This window comes from Gobius niger (assembly GCF_951799975.1).
Source record: "Gobius niger genome assembly, chromosome: 20".
Classification (NCBI taxonomy): domain Eukaryota; kingdom Metazoa; phylum Chordata; class Actinopteri; order Gobiiformes; family Gobiidae; genus Gobius; species Gobius niger.
Genome location: NC_136871.1, coordinates 16094785 through 16114919, shown reverse-complemented (window position 1 = coordinate 16114919; position 20135 = coordinate 16094785). Strand labels below are relative to the sequence as shown.

The following is a 20135-nucleotide window of genomic DNA, read 5'->3' as shown; positions in this document are numbered from 1 at the left end:
AGGCTTTGCCCAGTGGTCACACTCGGCCACCTGATACATGATCTTGATGAAAATTGAATGCGACACTGGATACTTGGACATTGCAGAAGCTCATTGAAACAATGCAGCAGCGAATGTGTGCTGTAATAAAAGCTAAAACTAGATATTGGAGCCCATGACCTATTTTTTGTGGCAACTTTATTTTTGTTCAGGCAGTGTAGGTGGCGAGAAATCTATAGAGTATCATGACTGCTGTTTATAGAGCCCAGCACAGGGTTCGGATAAATCCCATTCAAAATTCCCATAGACCTTTTGAATAATGTAAATATTATGTCTTTGAACTTAAACGACAAAGGCAAATCAACTATTTGGTAACTGCTGACAGTAGCACAAATATTTCAAAAGTAAGAAAATCATTGACATCATAGACCAATCTACATCATCAGACGCTTTTTTTTTGAGCCAGCATCCTTGTCCTGTCACCGCCTCTCGTGACTTTAGTAACCTTTGCGCCCCTCAATTTAATATGGTAGCATATTCAATTGATGTAGGGAAAGGTTGTTAATTCTACTTGTTTTTTTCTTCAGAGAATCGTGTACATTTCCTGTGTGTGTAGGGTTGCTGGTGCGGTGTGACCGTCAATAACGTTAACCTGCCTTGGATGACAAACACTGCATGATAAGGAGTAAGTTATCCGCTTCAGTCACCTCGTCTCACTGTGCGATAGACGTGGTAAACTCTTTCCTGTAAACCCGGTGCACGTATATCTCTCCTCATGTGGTCTGTCTGTCTCAGGTATGATGTTACTAAGGCCAGGGCCACACAGTTATATAAGCACAGAACATCCAACGGGGTTCTGTTAAAGTGGTGTCTAAATTAAGAGACTTTTCATCATAATCAAAAAATAAGATTCAAAATGAAGCGTAGTAAAAGTCATATACAGATAAAAATATACAATTCTGGTAAAAAGAAGTGTTTAAAGATTGAACAGAGTTGACATTTAAGCTACAAAAATGGTATCATGAAATTGGATCACAACCAGTTATCTATTTGTTTATTTTATTTGTTTATTTGAGTGTTGGCCCAAATTGCTCACACAAACAAACTTCTCTGCACCCTGGCCTATTGTGTACATGTTTTTAGTGTTAAGGTAAACCTACTCAGAGGAAACATAATTATGGGTCTAAACAAATAGGACTAAGATAGATGAATATTAGTTAAATGCTGTGGGCGAAAAAGGTTATAACTCCTTCACTCACTATATCATGTGAAAATAATACACAGAAAAATAAATATGGCTGTGGAGTCCTTGCTCTCAGGTCCCAGCCGTGTTCTCTCTGTCTCTGAGAACAGACACCTGCCACTCTCTGTCCTGCCTAAGTAAGTTAAAGTCATCTGTTTATTGGGATTTAATGTTTTATGATTTGTATTGCCAAACCGTACTGCGGCCATCCTCTCAACAGTAACTTAACTCAACCATCTTCATTGTATCTGCAGGGCATTTAGAGGTTAATGGGACTGTATTAATAGAACATGTGAGATGCGGGGCATGATTTCCTGACAGAGACGTTAATGTACCGCTTTGACGCAGCGTCTGTGCTGGCGGTTGCTGCAGGGATTGTTAAGAATGAAGTACATGTTGAAGATAAGCGATTCTATTTGGGGCAGGATTGAGGCTGGGATACTCACTTAACAAAAGCTGGAAGCGAGGGCTGCATTAGAGCTCCAAAAGCCTCAGATTTTGAGAGCAGTGGTCTCTTCTTTTGGCATGTGCACTCTCGCTCACGTGCACTCTCTGCACTGCACTGCAGATCAGTCTATGGCACACAGCAAACACAGGCTGCCAGCAGACCCACATAGCTTTGGATTTGTAGATTCCAAATGAAATCTCTGGTCACCTCAGGTCTTTTAAAAAAAAAAGCAAAACCATGAAACTCTCAGATAATTGTACTCTGTAATTTATAATTATTCACAGTTGACCAGTTTTTCAGATGACAGCCACTCGGACGATTTTCACATCTACATGATCATAAATTGATCAATTAAGAACCAGCTGGTCTTTTGCACAATAGTGAGAGTTTGCATTTTATTGATATAACATTATTATTTTGTTATTAAAAGTGTCTCGGTCCTTACTATTATTTTAATAGTGTTAATGTTGGTGAAAAGTCAGTAAAGCTGGCAAACACTGGAGACTTAATTGCCTGATGATGGTGGTGATGCACGAGGCTCCTGGTAATTCTGGGCCCCTGAGAGGCCGGATACACGGATTGATACACAGATTGGTCCAAGGCTTCTGTCAGTCCACTCCAGGGCAGTGGTGGCTAGAAAAGTAGCTTTCCACCATCGCGTGCTACTCATGGTCTTGTTTCTGCTTACAGCATATTGCCCTCCCTTCGGGAAAAATGTAATCTCAGATGCACAGTGAAGTGTGCTCTCCAAACTCATGTCCTTTTCGGGTATGAATATGCTGTGCCCCATTTCCGTCAGAAATATGTGCACGTGTTTGGTCAGAGCTTCTGTCTGAACTACACAAGGTCATGCCTTTGTGTTGATGTGAGCACCTCTCTTTATGATAAGGCTGAATGTTGTTATTTATAGTGAAAGGCAGGGTTATATTTAGCCTGATACATTGCTGTGTTAAAAGACATATGAGCACCTGTCCCCCACAGAATGTTCAACACTAAAGGACAATCACACTTGAAATACATAAACAGAATCAACAAATCTGTAATGTATTTTTCATCATGACCCTTTATTGCATTACTTCCTTCCTTTGCTGATTTTTAACTCTTTACAAAATGGTGAATGGAAGGGAAAACATGAACAACACATCAGGGGCATTTCTGAATGAGAAGAATATCTCCTTTAATTACTGTAAACTTCACCTTCATACTGAGCAATCTGACTGAAATATTCTATTAAAACATAAGCTGTGACCAAAGAGTATTTCAATAGAAACTCACCTTTGCAGTGTTGCCTTGCCTTTAATGTCTCATCACATAACATAAACACCGTGTCAATTAACTGCAACAACATATGCAACAACTCTCCCATCCGGCTGATCATCTTTTCTAGTATAGCCATTAGCCACAAATCCAGCCTTAATTTTACATCCTCATTTGAAGCTTTAGCAAGTAACGTATAAAGAGATGCAGCTGTACTCTGGTATATTTTATTTGGGGATGATAAACTGTACAGGCATGTTCTCTGTCCCAATGGAGACTCTGTTGTGGTGCTTATAAAGTCGTGGTCATGTTGGTGAGTGTTATGGATACACAACTATGTCCAGGGTCCTATCTTAAAGATATTTATAGAACTACATCACTTCATCACGTAGTGCAGCATAGTTAGGACTCTGTCTGGTACCTCATGATCAAGTCCACATGCACTACATGGGACAAGACGTAACTTGTGATAACGGTGGAAGATGGTCTTTGTGCTTTGTGACACAGTACAATATTACTGTAATAGTAATAATTTACAAGTACTCGAATTGATGATCTGGGCCATTTAAGGTGAACAAGTTTATGGAAAGCACGGCACAAATGATTTTAGACTTATGATCTAAGTGCAAGTGAATTCTAACCTGGTTTGTGTCACTGGACTGCTGCCATCAGACTGGGACAAGCTCTGACAGTTTAAGTGCACAAATACCTAAATCCAGGAAGTGTGACGTCCAGAGTCCGAGATCCTGTCCACTAAGCCTCATTAGTCCTTCCTTCATTCAGTGACTCAACATCTACTCACATTCTTACAGCAGAAACAACTGATTCATTAAGTTTTACTTTGGCTTTTCTTCTTTTGAGTTGTCTTTAAGGATTATTTTCAGCTAAACTGTGAATTAGGTGTTCATAATTAAAACTGTCACTGCCACTTATGATATACAGTATTATAGATGTAATCATTTGTAATAATGGCAGACATTTGCATTGTGATGTATATGCTTGACAAGCTTCAATATTCAATATTCATTCACTTTATACATATATTCATTCGACTTTATAACCACACACTGCTGTGTCGTAGATTTATAGAAGTGAAATATTGAGCGTCACTGTTCAGGAAGCCACAGCGCCCAAGAGGAAGTTTACACTCTCTGACACATCATGGCTTTCTGTGTAGTACAAACTGTACTGGGATTCTCGGGATTCTTATTAATCTTACATATATGAATCTTACAGATCTGCTGTGGCTTTATTATAGAGTCAGTTAATAAAGATGAGGATGGTGATGTGTTCATAAATATGTGAGGGCAGCTACTGTAAATGAATAGGTGCCGCCAGACTGTTGTGTCCTTTTGCTTTGATCTCTTTAGACTCAGAAATTAAACATAGTTGGCCTTGATTAAAAATAACTTTTAATGGGGTGAATGTCTTGTGTGAGGTATTTCTAGTGCCAGTTCGGTGGCCTACGAGGATCTTGTTTCAGGGTTGGTCTAAGGTGAGGTGACCAGTGTGGAACGTGAGTCCGCACACACAGGTGCCCTCAGTGTTTTTCCACTGAGTTCAAGCCAGGTCCTAACAGCGATTCTACCTGTCCTGGCCCTTAGGAGCTGGGCATCATGTGCTCATGTTCCAGCCAAAGAAGTATGAGCATATTTATGAGCTCATGTAGTGTATTTACTTCATGAAGAAAATTAATTCAAAAGAAGTTGCCTCAGAGGAAGGACCTTGGATAGATCCTTTGACTATTTTTACTGTTTTTTTGGTTGTCCTTGTTATGTTCACAGAACAGCATAGGGAGACATTCAGCAATATGTTGGAGCTCAGGTCAGACATGATGCTGCCATACAGTAAGTGCACTGTGCAGCATCTGCAACCACAAAACTATCAGTTGCACCCCATTTCCACAATTTTAATGCTGACAGCATTACTTGGCTCATTTTACTGAAGAGTATAAACCTATTTGTGCATCTAAATACTCTGCCCTTCAAATGTCACACCTCGCCTTTAACCGTCGTAAAGCCTTTTGCCCAATGCCATGTGCCCACACAAGGACAGAATCCATTCCCACATTTGCAACCCCTCCCTGACCAGCGAGTGTCCTCTCTCGTATGAGTCACATACATAGCATACCTGAACGTGCCTCTAATCCTTCTAGAGGTGCTGGACACAGTCAAATGAGGCATCAAACTCCCTCTTAAGTCCCTGCAGATTCTTTGCCATGTTTTGATTGTTTATTTCAGCTGCTGTGGATCCCTCTCTGATCTCCATCAGTTTGTTGAGACAACTTTACACCAATTAGGGTTGAATGTGACACACACAAAAGCCGTGGATGATTCTCCCGTAGTTCCACTTTGTTGAAGTACAAGCATGTATTTATTTCAGTATCAATGAACCTTGTTACTGTGTGATGGTACAACAGTGTAATAATGTACAATTGAGTTAAGAAAATCTAAAAGCTATTATGGCATAGCTTTTGACATTCCAGAGAAAAGTATTTGTTTCTTTTTATAGACAATGCTGGTTAATTGGCATAAGGTTGAGCTGGTACACAAAGAAGTACGTTCCTGGGGAAAATTGCGAACGTACTTCCTTGATGAACCTGTTATAAGCCAGGTTTGCCTTAGTTGAAGGTGCTTTGATGTGACACTAATATTATACAGTCATCTGTGCTTTCTCATTTGAGAAGACTGTTTCTGACAGCAGCTGTACACTTTTTTATTTTTTATCACAGTTCCCTTTTTACTTCCCTTTTTCTGTACATGATAATGTAAGTGTACTGTGTTGACCACCAATAAAATAGCCCTGCAACAAATTAAGGGAGTACACATTACATTTTAAGTGGTGTTTGTAATAATAGTAGTTATAGAAGTTATCATTTTAGCAAGTCCTTGTGACAAAGGTAATTTACCCGCAGAAGTGTGTAACGGCACAAGTGTCCTTAAAATGTGAAAACACATTCTCACATTTCAGTTCTTTCAGTTCCTTAGTCAGGTAGTTGTAGCACTTCTTGCTGTGAGGTTGAGCAACCCATCCTAATTGCAAGGTGCACAAAAAACATGCACGCATTCAAGTCCATGTTTTCTGCTTTGCTTTTATCCTGTCTGGCCTGTATATTTCACAACGAGTTTGAGTTGAAAGACACATCGACCGCATCTTAAGTATCACAACAAAAAGTCTGTAGGGAATTTAAATGTGTGTCAGTCAAGCACGCAGGAGCAGAGTATGTTTGACGCTCAGTTTGGCCTCAAGTAAACAGTCGGTATGCACGGCTCTGAAATCCCATTTTCATGAACAATAAAAGCTATTAAGGGGTCTTCACGAGGTTTGTAGGTAGATTCAAGTGCAAGCAAGGTTATTTTTGTTTGTTATGGCCTATTTTGCCTCCAGTGTTCCAAGAGACAGGATTAGAGAGATTAGAGCAAGGCTGTGTTCACTGCATCTACCCACGGCTATCACCCAACGGCAGTACAAGCCAGTGAAACACATATAGGCTGCTTACAGCTCTCGGACTGTTATGCAACAAGTAAATAGTCAACAAAACAGTATTAACTAACTCACACATTGTCAGTGAAAATACCTTACTATTGTTTGGTTAAAGAGTTGAGGGAAGAAAAAATCCCAGTAATGGAACCTAATCAAGGGCTAATGTATGTTTTTGCATTTTTAGTGCGCAAGTCTTTAGTGCGTAGCCTCTCAGTGTTGGTTACCTGAACTAGAGATGCTGTTTATTGTTGGATATTCTCCCAATACATTTTTCAATCTCAATACATTTTGCATGTCCAGTTTTGTGGTCTGACCATGTTCGGTGCCTGTTTTAGTGTTGTTTTGGTGATTAAACCCGTCTGTGTTTTGAAAGGCAGCGTAGGAGCGTGTTAATCAGATGTTATTTTGCCTGCTCTTGTAATCTGTGTCAAGACGGGCTGGGACAGTGAGAGGAGGATTATAGTTTCCACTGTGGCACTATAGCATCCACAACAACTACCTGACCACATTTTTCACCACTTACATTCCCAGTTTTTTGGGTTTCACAAAAGACTGTTTTTAAGGAAATTGTGCTGTTGATGTTTGTGTTGAACATTGTTTTGCATCAGTATGAAATGTGTTTACCTCCATTACTCTTGTTTATTTCTGTAAACCATTTGTTTTAGTGTGACGGTAAACATAAGATGAGGATTTCTCGTCCAATAGTGTCTCATTGATGTGTGTATTTGCTATTACAGATACTTTACTCAGCATTTTGATATAAAATGCAATAAGAATAAGAATTGCACTACATACTGTACATTATTTGTATGCTTTTACCTCACTTATTTGCTGCTGAGCATGTAATACAGTTCAAAGAGCTGTCAGACCAAAGGAAAGCAGCTGAGCTTGTTTTTATTCCTCTTTCCTCTTGCGTTCTCTCTCTCTCTAGTCTTTGTTTGCTTGCTCTTTTGCCTCCAAGGGTTACCACCCAACAACCTGGTTTTACTGCTGCTGATTGGTCCACCCTTTGTAAAGGGGCGGGGCAAGTGTGTGGCTTTGCGAGAGCTGTACCAGTGGCAGTACCTCTGTGCTGTCAGTGAGCTCCAGACTGCGGCATAGACACAAGCTGGGCCTGTCTCTGTTCTCATTATACCTGACCAATTACTAATGTTGAATTTGCATAAAAAGGCTTTTTGTTCACCACCATATAGTTGGAGAAAGAATTGTCCACGAAACTGAGGCTATTCTCTTGTTTCCTTTTTACAGTGTTTTGTATTGAGCAGCAGATGCAGCAGATCCCCATTACATCGGCTGGAGGAGACAGCAGTGGCTCTGTGTTTCTGGGACACCCTGACACATTGGACGTTTCTATGTTGAAAGACTAATGCCCGCGGCACAGCGGTCCGGGCCAGAGGAGGATGAGTCCAGCCGTGGAGGCTCAGGCCCGGGAGGTCCTGAAAGCAGAGGAGAAGGAAAAGCAGCAACAGCAGCTACAGCCGCAGAGCTACATGGAGAAAGGGGTGATGCTTGAGCCTTTTGTGCACCAGGTGGGGGGTCACTGCTGTGTGCTGCGATTCCGGGAGGAGACCATCTGCAAGCCTCTGATCCCACGTGAACATCAGTTTTATAAAACTCTGCCTGCCGCCATGAGAAAGTTCACCCCACAGTACAGAGGTAAGCACTTGGTTTGGAGTGTGTAATGTGTTTCTGTTTGGACTTGATGTGATGGTGCTTTGTTATGTAGAGCACTGTACTGTTGCCTTTGCACATATGATGAAGCAACAACAACAATCATAACATCTTACCTTCAAAAAATATGTTGATAATGCTTAGGTTTGTAAACTAGCAGATTCTATCAAATGTTGTCACAAGGGGGGTACTGTAGAAATGGTAAACATACAGTATACTTGTATAAACTCTTGTTTCAGAACACTTGGAATTGACACTCAAATTGCCCACGCAGCCCACGCCCATCCAAATATTTAAAACATTTGTGACATGAAGAAAAACAAGCTGTTTTACAACAGTCCTGAGCACACAAAACAAAGACGGTCATAAGTACTGTATAAACTATATTAAGTATCCTCAATGACCCAACATCAACTGAACTGATCTCTCTTCTCAACTTCTCAACCACACATCCTCAAAAGCGATTTATTTTTAATTTTTAATGCAAGCACACTCCTGGCCCGTGCAGCTGTTTCCTTTGGATCCGCATCAAACACTCACAAGCGAAAGGTGAAACAAAGTGGCCTCTCTTTTTCCAAGCTCCACTACACACAATGCATCTCTTTTTCTCCAGAGGTCCCCAAAAGAAATCATAAGCGCCCCTATACACTGCCTAAAACCAAACCAAACACCTGCCAGCACAATTCTACACTGGCGGCATTAGTATGGATTTTATTTTGTCCCACAAATGGAAACCTCCAAAGTTGCGTGGTTCTAATACTTAAAAATAACTTCTGTCAGTAATCAAGCACTTTGCAAGTTTGGTTCACGTCCCAGCTCGAGGACATGAAACAAAAATAAAGCATCATCAGTCACTTCTGAAACCTAAAAATCAGGTAGAAATCTAGGGATAAGAATGCATTCATTTATGTGTTAACTTTAACACATTAAATTAATGTCATCTTCAGCTTTCAGTGGTTTTTAACCCATAAAATCCCATAGAATCTGTTAAAATACTGTATTTACCTACAGATTATTGTTGATTTGAGGATTTTAAGGACTATTAATCATGGTCAGTACTGGACACCTGTCACTTTTAGTTGTGCATTTTCAGTCAATAAGTTTTGTAAGAAATGCTAACTGGGTAAGGCTCGCGACCCACTTTTGGGTCCCAACCCACCAGTTGAGAACCACTTATCTAAATAACCGGTTGGACTTCTGTAACGGTCTGCTCACTGGCCTCTCTAGACGAGAGAGAGGCTTCCTGATGCTCAAATAGTAGACTTTCAAGCAGCTTCTGACATGTTAGTGCCATATGAATCCTCTCAGGCTCCAAGAACCCCAGAGTCGGGACTAAACATAGTGAGGCTGTGTTTCAGTTTTATGCAGCAAAATCTTCTTCCTAAAGATTTGATACAGATCTGAACTCTTTAGCCGTGAATAACAACTGAAAGTATTCTGAACTTTTTATTGTATTGATTTTAAGTGTAATTTTATGTACTTATTCACTGTTCTACATAGCACTTTGTTTCTTTTATGCCTAGACTCAAATGTTGAAAACCAAACCATATACCGACTATGTTTTTACATGTCTCCGGCATGAGCCCATACACAGTGCAATCTGACTTGAAGCATCCAAAGAAGATTGAATAAGTAGAATCCACATATTTTGTCTCACCCAAAGCTCTGTGTGTGTTTGCTCAGTGATGTATTTTCTCAGTTCTGTTGACACTTCTCCGTGTGTGCCACAGGTGTGGTGTCAGTGAGCTTTCAGGAAGATCAGGAAGGGAACCTCTGTCTTTTCGCTCACCCCCTGCGCAACGGCCCCTTCGACTTGGAGAATAAAGACCCCTCTTCTGACAACGAGCCCAAGACTAAGATGGTCAAAGTGAGCAAAATGATGACTTCCTCGTTGCTTGTGGACAGTGAAAACTACAAAGATGGCCGACGTTCTTCTCGCAAAGACAAAGAAAAAAGGTGAGACGTCACAGCAAGGGATAATCTGTTGTGTCAATGAGCCTCCCGAGTTTGATGAAAAAATGTATTCTGTTTAAAGCTGTTGGTGTGAAAGGGTGCTACAGCCTCGAGTCTCATTATCATTTGATGCTGCATTGACCAGTAACTTTACCTCAGGCAAACAGACTTTAAATACTGCTCGAGACTGATCTTGGTTCTTTGGCAGTCAGATGGGCCACAGTCTTGGTTATGTAACTGGCCCTGCACACAACACACAAGCACTTAACTCACGTCACTAAACCCTATACTGGACACTATATAAACTGCTATAGGCTGCTGCTGCCGCTGCCTTACATCTGAATGCACCAAGATTGTTTTGATCAAACTCAAAGTGTTGTAGTGTTTTTTGTTTTTTTTACCCTTTTTTCATTTATTTTTTCATTTATTCCCTCCTACCTCGTTGGTGCTACCAATCACTATATTCAGATTTTTAAGTATTTAGTATAGTGTGTTGTGTTCAAAATAAAAACTAAAATTCTCTCAAATTTAAAGTAGTACTAAGTAACTTTTTTACCTTAATAAATCATTTTCGTAGTCCCTCGGGGGGTAATACAAGTGTTAATGGGATGATTCGGGGGATTTTGATCTCCCCCTGGTGTCTCTGTCCAGAAAACCACACTTGCAGCTTTCCCTGCACCGACCCGGAGCACCAATACACACTAATGGAATCACGATCAAGAAGCTAACAGGCTAACAGACAAAGCTAACTGAGGGCTAGCGCCACTTAAACAGCATTTACAATGAAGTTTAAGTGAAAGAAATTATCTTCATTGTGTAATTGGATGTGCAATATTAATTTGTCTTTTCTGTCAGCGTAGTATTTACTCTCACGGACAATTAATGAGTAAAAAAACGTAACATGCTACGACACCTGCAGTGGCGCTTTTGGCCTCTAGGGGCATGAGTTACTTAGTACTACTTTAAACCTTTCACAGCAACACATAATGAAATTAATTTAAACTCTGGTCATGAGGATACTTAAATCAATGTCAACGCTAACTTGTTTATCTCCCATTTTGAAATTGTCTTTAGTTTACCAACATAAAACTTCGAATGCAATGGGATATGACATTACAGTTCACCATCCAGCATATCAATATTGCTTTTCCTCATGGCCCACAGTGTCCATAAACTACAAGAGGAGGTGGAGCTGGACTGGCTGAAGCAGTCGGAGGTGCTGCACTATCGATTGGAGTGCAGCCACAGTAACGCGGCACCGCAGCTCACGCACAACCCCTGGAGCCTCAAGTGCCACCAGCAGCATCTACAGAGGATGAGGGAGAACGCCAAGCACCGCAACCAGTACAGTATCCTTTCACCAGAGGCTCATGGCTTTTACTTCATTCACTCATTCATTACTTCTGACTACGTTTGACTACTCATCTGAAGTAGACCATCTTCTACACAGCATCAAAAAATACTGGGTTGTCATAATACTGCTGATTCTTTATGGATTAAACTTTACTTAGTCTTTTGGTCGGTTGTTTCCAAATAAGGTCCATATCAGGTTGTTATCATTATTAGAATATTATAGAGCTTGGCCTACTCAAATAAATTAAATTGTATCAAAATCATTGTGTTTAGTTGCATCTAAATCAAGCCAGAGATCACTTGTGCTAGGACTCACAACCAGAGGAAACAAAAATGGCAGAAAAGTCACAAACAACATTGAGTATATCCGTGTTAATGCAATGAAACATTCTTCTTTGACTCAGTGTGGCAGAGTTCATCCTGTTAGAAAACCTAACGTGGCGGCACACAGTTCCGTGTGTGTTGGACTTGAAAATGGGCACACGGCAGCACGGAGACGACGCCTCAGAGGAGAAGAAAGCAGAGCACATCCGCAAGTGCCAGCAGAGTACGTCAGCCACCATAGGGGTTCGACTCGGTGGCATGCAGGTGAGCTTTCAGCCCTACATTTGATTGCACACTGTACTGAATGTGAACACCATTAATAGAGTTAAATTAGATATTTAGATGATGGGATGTGTGGGTCTTTTGTTGGAGCCATTTCTTCCTCTCTCTCTTTTTTTTTTTCATTTTAAAGAGCCATTCAAAGGACTGTTTCATTTTCATATTGATTTTCAGCCTGAAAGCTCACATAATCTGAGACCTAATTTGCAAAAGCACATGATTTGTGCCTTTTGAAACAGGTGTCATGTAAATAAAACATTGCCCAGTAGATTTCAGAGCAAAGTCCTTTCCCTCGTCGTTCCTGCCCTTCGTCTTTTTCTTGTGTTTCATTACATTTTTGTCAAATTGCGCGGAAAACAGACAGAAAAGGATCCACTTCTTTTCATGAATGAGACTCAGCGCGAACTGTTCCCATCAAATCATTGTTTAAAGATCTCAAAGAGTCACAAATGTCACTACAAATACTCTTTCGTCACTCTGTTGCAACTTCCATAAACTTTGCATTTGTGCGTCATGCGATGCAAATATTAAATCTAAACAAGACTGGCAAATGTCCTGCTGCACTTTTGTAATAACCTCACTGCTCTACGCACATTCAAAATGTCATAATGTCATTCAGGAAGAAGTGACGAACCATCATTAATTGCTTGAGACTCTAACTCACACTGAATAGATTGCTCTATTTACAATACAAATATCAGCTACATAATAGCTGAGTTTGGTCACTTAATGTTACACTGGTAGAATAACCAATTGTTGCGCATTAACACATTCATTTGGGAAACTCTTGCACATAAGAGACTAATAAACCGTTTGTCCTGTTTCCAGGTATATCAGTCCGACACAGACCAGCTGATGTTCATGAACAAATACCACGGCCGCAAACTTACCTCAGCTGGCTTTAAAGAGGCCCTTTTCCAGTTCTTCCACAGCGGGCGGCGACTGCGGCACGAGCTGCTGTCCCCCGTCCTGCGCAGGCTCCGCGACATGAAGACCGCTCTCGAGGACTGTGAATCCTACCGCTTTTTCTCCAGCTCGCTCCTCATCATCTACGACGGCGCGGCCCACAAAAGTCACACACGCCAAGGCCCAGAGGACGGACAGTCGGGCGAGGACGACGAGGTGCATATTCAGAATGAGGAGGAGCATGACGACATGGCGGAGGGTCTATGTTTTTCCCATAGTCCCTCTACCTCGTGTGAAGCCAGTAGCAGTTTCAGCAGTTGCCCGAAAGTGGACGTCAGGATGATAGACTTTGCCCACACAACTTGCAAACATTACGGTGATGACAGTGTGATTCACGAGGGACAAGATAGTGGCTATATTTTTGGTCTCCAGAATCTGATAACAATCATTGCAGAACTGGAGGACGACAGCACAAACCAAGACTGAGAAATGACATTCAAAGGCACAAAAAGGGGCCGCTAAGCTCAACAAATAAGCTGTCGTTTCAGGGTTGGATGCCCTAACCTCTTGCTGCCATCATTGATATACTGTACCTGTTACATTTGTGCGTCCTGAAGATATTGAAGCAAATGATGCATTATTATCATAAACCTATGTGTCTAATGAACAATTAAAGGATACATTTTGATGCGCTGCAAAGGGAAATTACTCTTGCTTCATGTGGCTTTTACAATATGTTTATTTATATTTTGCACAAAGCACATTCAGAGTGGGTGTGTGTTTAAACAGGGCTTTTAAAGGAGCGAGAACTCTATGTGTGTGACAAGACGTACGTTTGACTCATTCAACTGTCCATGTAGAGAATATAGAAATGTAGATAAAAGAAGATATAGACTTTATACATTTATTTATTCAACATGTTTCATAATAAACTAAAAGTAAAAAAAGGAAAGATAATGAGTACTACATTCCATTATTAATGTGACAATAATGATGTTTGTAGATATTGTTATTGATATGTTTGGATACCTTTTTTCTTAACTTTGTTGTTTGCTGGTGAATACAATAAAGATTTGTTGGTATGACTAATAGAGGCGTGTATTCGGCTGGATTATATCCCGCGGGGTATATTCTGGCCAAGGTTATTTAATACCCCCTCCAGGCCAGATCATGTCCCCGTTTTATCAGTACTACCGGTATTAAGCCATACAAAAAATTAATAACTTATTTTTTTTATTTAAAAAAAAAGAGAAAAAAAAACAACCCAAAAATACCTTTCCTGACCCGAACCATTCTAGACATGTGCCTAACCTTAACCTTATATGGCAGTAGCTAATATTCTTGATTTACCAGCAAAGTTGCACAAATGGAAACTTCAACCCCCAAAAAATGAAGTCACAGATTAAGACTATAAGAGCGACAGTGTGAGATTGGCTACCTCTCTAGATTGGTACAGTATATTCTGGCCTGAGTGAGTGGCTATACTTTGGCCTAGGACAGTTTATCCCCCTGTGGTAAAGCCTAAAAGTATCAGCATGGGCTTTTCAAGATGGATTTAGGTAAAACTGAAAATCCAGAGCTTAAATCCTGCTTGCTGGTTTTACATTTCATTATGAGAGAATTGTAATTTTACATAAAGCTGGAAACAGGGTTTGTGCCGTCTGAACAGTGGGTTTACATGGTGAGAAAAGTCAGGCAACTGGAGTAATCAGACAACCCAATAATCAGATCTGATGCATTAAACTCTGTCAGTGCAGATTTGGATTTTTAGAGCAACTAAACAATCTCTCCGCCCCTCCCTTCAAGGCCCACCTGCAAAACCAGGTGGAGACGATTGAAAACTATTGCGCCTCCATATTTGGATTTGGAGTCAAATGCTGCGTCCGAAACGAGCAGATTGGTAAGAGGTCTTACGCCAAACCAGATGCGCGTCAGCGTCCGCCATGACAAGATGCTTCCGAATTGGTCTGTCAGTAGGGGAAGGAGTTAGGAAAAGGAGCCTCAATGCTAACTATCATAGCCACTTTAGCATAGGGACCTCTGATGCTAACTAACCGGTGATTAGGAGCTATGTGCCATCCCATAAGCCACTGCACCAATCCCCCCACCCCCCTCGGCCCCACCCTCGAGTGACTCATGCGCAACCACTGTTGATTGACAGGTGCACTGTGCACATAGTAGGTGTGTTTAAGATGCCGTTGCGGCTCGCCTGGATGATCGGCGAGAGTAGCCGGCGCAACGGGGGCGGAGAAAAAAAGTCTGATGCCAATCCGACCACTCCACATGCAGAGAACAACGAGAGCGGCCTCAGATCACGCAGCGTCTCATTCAGATATCGCGTTCATTTAAAGTTTATCCTAAATAAAAGTCATTCACCTTCTGCTCTGTTTCCTTCACTCCAGAGACATCATTCTTCATCAGAGGAAACTTTCCCATTTGTTTGTTTGTTCAAGTTTGTGAGATAAAACACGTCCTTTTAAATCATTAGTTTGTTCTGAAAAGCATCAAACATGAGCTCTATTTTAGGGGGCGATACATAACTTTAATAGTTTCAGTCATAGTTTATTTGTTCAGATCTAAAGAGGGGAGGGGGCGAGGAGCACGTTTCTGATCACAGCAGACTCGTATCCAATCACCTGAGCGTGAGCCGCGGACAGGTGGGTGTTTTCCCGTCATGCACGCGGCCGTGGAGCCGCTGCAGTTGCCTCTGGAGAGATGCAGCGGCTGATCAAGTCGGCTGCTCTCGTTGGGGTCTCACGATCTTTCCGTGCCCCACGTGCCCGTGACATCAGAGCCCGTCTGGAGCAAGTCGGACAGAAATCTAACCGGCATGCACCGCGCGTCTGCAATCAGCTGTCAAAACTGCGTCCGTCTGGCTCATCTCAAACACACCTATTAATAATAAAAAAATTGAAAAGATACTGCACAAGCCAAACTTGATAAAAGTGACAAAATCGATGTCGTCCTCACCACAGCTCAGTCACATGTCAGTGTGTTAAAGAGGCGCCTCAGTAAATGGTTTAAATGAAGGCAGTTTGTGCTTTTGTTTTCATTTAGTAGAAACTTAAGCCACATGGCTAATTTGCATAATGTAGCTTTATGAAACAGCTGTTGTGATAAAACAAGGCTAAAGGGAAATGGGAAGGATCATTTGGATTTTATTTCTCCTTAAATGTCTTTATTTGACACTATGTTGTTGTTGCTGTTGTTGTTGTTGTTGTTGGACACTATACCGTAGGTGGCGACATGCACTTTTGTTTAGCCTGCAGTCCACAAATAACTTTAAAGAAGAAGAAAAACAGCCGTTGGTGATGTCACTTCCTCTTCCCCTGGGTAAGACGGACGGATTGTGCAAAATAACTCTGAAGCTCTAGTTCAGTAACTGCATAGAGATCAGTTGACCCCATGAAAGGTTAAGGAATAGTTGCTAGTGTTAGTACTTAGAGGCTACAATTTGACAGTTTCGGACGCAGCAAAAGTGTCATCATCCACCTGAGCATGACAGTTCAGTGGACACAGCTCAGGCTTAGAAACTTAAAGCTCCAAGGTTTATTGTACATTATTTTCTCTGTAATTGACCTCAGCAACGTAAAATACAAATAGCACAAACTGTGGGCTTTAACTTTTATGAGCAGCAGCCTTAAAGGGACTGTACAGAGTTTAAAAATGTTTAAAAATTATGTATTTTCCTCCCCCTACATGTTCCAGCAATGTGTGTAGAATGGGCCCAGACCTATTCCCCACAACTGCCTCTAAAATCCTGCACTGTCACTCAAAAAGTTGTAACTTCAGGTCCGAAGTGCCGTCATGCACAAGCTCAATATAGAGACTGTAGTTACGCATAAGACCTGAGGTGGCAGTAGTGAGTATAAAAGTGGCCAACTTGCATCCAGTCCCTTTAACCACTCGGCTGTCGGCTGCACACTGTACTTTCACTTTAAAAGATGTATTTCTTGGATAACTTTTAGTATTTAGTATTTATTTTTCTATTTAGTAAAAATACTTTAGTAAAAAAAAAAAAAAAAAATCTGGTGTTTTTATTATATTTATTAATCTTTTTTGCCTTTTTGCTGTATTTTCTTCATTAGCATATATGCACAAGTGAGAAAGAGCAAACAGAAACCTCTATATCAGATTCAATTATAATGTCCAACAATGTTATATCCTGATCAGATTTGTTTTTTTTCTAGGGTTTCTGGTCGGCTACTGTGTATCAAGCCTCTGTGCCTCTTTGTGTGAGTAAACATTTGTCACAGCGAATCCCAGAGGAGAATGACTCAATCCTAAGTCGCCTGAACCTGTTGTGGTCACCCCTAACCAGTCTAGACCAGATCTAGACCCAATCCCATCTGATGCACACAGATATAGTACATTATTTACCATATCTATTAACCTGGCACAGCTTGAGTCAACAGAACATGCAGACCATTAGCACTTCCTCAGCCCACAGCCATCCGTCTCAACACAACTGTCAGACCAGAGCAAGATCTCCAACACAAGGAAACATTAATGCGTCCGTGTCTGTGGGGAAGTGAAGACCTAGTTTTCCACCCTTCCTCGGGCTTGAAATGTTATTTGGAGCGTGGGCCACCTCATTGGAGTGCATGACGTTATGAGAGCTGATATATACTGTATTCTATGGGCAACTGTGACCGTCTGCATATCTCCATCTCACACAAGAGCACTCTGCATAAAGGTTGTCCAAGATCAATGGATTCAAGCATAATTTCCCAAAATTTACGAAATGAACCAATGAACAAACAAACAGTTTTAGATTTTTGTCCCAATGACAAAGAATAAAACTATTTATATTTAATATACTTTTCACATTTCAACCTTTATTGAGCCTTGTTATTTTTGTAAAAATAATATTATCTGATAACAAAGATAACCAGAAAAGCTCATGTGAGCTGAAGGTAAACAAAAGTTCAAATGTAGAATTAAAGAAAACATTACCAACTTTGACCAAACAAACATATCAACAAGTTTCAACAAATGCACTGATAAGACAAACCTCCCTATCCCTATCATGACCAAAGTACAGTAGTTTCAGAGTTTGCAATTGGACAAATATTGAATACAATAACAGAAACACAGTATGTCAAACATGCAGCTTTAGTGGTGTGTCTAAATTTACCAGAATGGGTGGATGCGAGGATGAGGAGGATAAGCTGTACTAGCGAAGGGTAGCAGCTGATGTTGCATAACAGCCTGAGGGTCAGTGGTCTGCTTGTAACCATCGCAATGATCCCATTCTGTCACCAGAGCGATCTGCCTTTGTATTAGCACTTTAAATGTCTATATCTTTCATAATGTCCACATGCTGTGTGGGTGACCTGATTGTAGCTCAAGTTTATTTGCGTATTCCTTGCATGCAGGAGTAAAACAAAGAAATAATGAAAATATATTTCCAGTGAGCAGTGTGCTAGTCATGGTCCACGCCAAACACATCAGTGTCTTTGTTTGATTCAGGTGTTTACATCCAAAATTCTCAAAAATAATAATAAAATAGTGCGGATGTCACTATGAATATATGCATTTTGTACATTGCTGATGTATAGACGCGTAGTCATGCTTAATAGAGTCAAGTTCCCAGAAAGAATAGCAACCGTTGTTGCAGTAGCTAAAGGGGATCTAAGTAAAACAAACAATCAATTCTATAATTCCAACACCAGAACCCTTAGCACAAAGGAAAAAATAGGAATTCAGATATTTGCACATTTGGCCTGCAGTCAATCATCTGTGAGTTACATTTAATTTTAATTGTAGTTTCTTTGCAGTACAAAGTTTAGCACAGTGTATTGATGTGTTTGTTGAATCTGTAACAGTATGCATTACAAGGATAAATGACTGGACTAATGTCTCTTGCTTATGGCTATCTGTTTAATCTGATTAAACAAACATATAGACCAACCATAATACATATATATTACTTTGCTACATCAATTGCAAAGTCACATATTCCAGGATATTGCACAAAGATTTGCGTCTGCATGTAGTGAATACAGGTCTACGTATTCATCACATGAAGTAAACATGTTCTTGTGTGTCCTTGTACTCCGCTGCTATACCTCAAATAGGACAGTTGCATAAGACCAGTTCAGATCACTATGGCAACAGCAACTGTGACTGGGAACAAAATAGAGTCATAGCATACCGGGACACTTTAGTGACACGTCCCGGGATCCAAATGATCTGGGGCTCCTGGAGCAATCATCACTTCTTTAATTTTTCACTCTCAGTGAGCTTCAGCTAATTGGTCCCATGGTGAAAATTAGAGCCTTTTTGACATATCTCAGATCCCTGACTGTCAGCGTAATGTTTCTATATATCATATCTGTCTTTGTTTTCTCTCAGCAGTTAATGTTTATAGGACATCCTCAGTCACATGTTTTTGCTCTCTGTGCCTCACTCAGTGGTCTCCTTTGTCTTTACAGTATTGACTTGAGATGATGATTTGAATTTGAGTGCTGGCTCGTGACGCTTGAGGTTTAATTCCATAAAGCGGCACGGTACTATGGTTGAGAAGTTGAGAGTATTTTGTTTGAATGTTTGGCCCACAATTGCTGGGTTGCAGGTTCTAGAATGTGATGATGTCATCGGGCCCAGCGGGGGGCAGGAGCCAGTTTTTCCTATTCACAGCATTACACTTTCACAAGTCGTAGCTCAAAAGAAAATGTATGAATTAGAAAAATGATCATTAATATCAGTCACTGGGTCCATGATCTCTCTGTACAAGACCAAAAATTTCCTCAAAAACAAAATAATTTTTCCTCCATACAATAGCATTGGCCTATAGAACGCTGTGATGTCACCTGCAACCCAGCAATAGTGGTAGGCTATAGCTTTTGTTCTTGCATTAGCATTGCAAGACACTGTAGTTTTCATAATGCAACATGTACACATACATACAGTACATAAATTAGACTTTTGGATTATTAAACTTGTGAAGCACTTTGGTCAGCCCTGCTGGTTTATAATGTGCAATCCCTGACATTCAAGAAGATGATGAACCGTTTTACATATGATGCCTGTGCCAGCGAGCCCTCTGGCATTTGGGAATCTCCTCAAATTGTCTGTTACACAATTTTACCCACAAGCATGCTCTCTCTGAACATGGTTGCCCCTGGCTGTGAAAGCATGAGCAGAGTACAGGGCTTTCCAGCCGGACTGCATTCAGCAGAGCCAGCATCGCTGCAGGATGTGATGAAAGCATTTGGACTCAGCACTTGGGATGTT

The 20135-nt window shown here is 40.8% G+C and overlaps 1 protein-coding gene across 1 annotated transcript; it reads left to right on the top strand.

The window, feature by feature from the left end:
* The first annotated feature begins 7489 nt into the window (after positions 1 to 7489).
* On the top strand, positions 7490 to 13575 carry LOC306979355 (inositol hexakisphosphate kinase 2-like). Its single transcript, XM_079578256.1, has 5 exons — positions 7490 to 8066; positions 9812 to 10037; positions 11199 to 11383; positions 11800 to 11975; positions 12819 to 13575. Exons 1-5 carry the CDS (start codon positions 7811 to 7813, stop codon positions 13380 to 13382), a joined length of 1407 nt encoding a protein of 468 aa, XP_079434382.1. The 5' UTR covers positions 7490 to 7810; the 3' UTR covers positions 13383 to 13575.
* The last annotated feature ends 6560 nt before the right edge of the window (positions 13576 to 20135 follow it).

Bases quoted from the DNA above. Each gene is read 5' to 3' on its own strand.
- LOC306979355 (XM_079578256.1), top strand. From the start codon at position 7,811: ATGAGTCCAGCCGTGGAGGCTCAGGCCCGGGAGGTCCTGAAAGCAGAG. The intron at 8,067-9,811 runs GTAAGCACTTGG...TGTGTGCCACAG, and splicing joins GTTCACCCCACAGTACAGAG to GTGTGGTGTCAGTGAGCTTT. The intron at 11,976-12,818 runs GTGAGCTTTCAG...TCCTGTTTCCAG, and splicing joins TTCGACTCGGTGGCATGCAG to GTATATCAGTCCGACACAGA.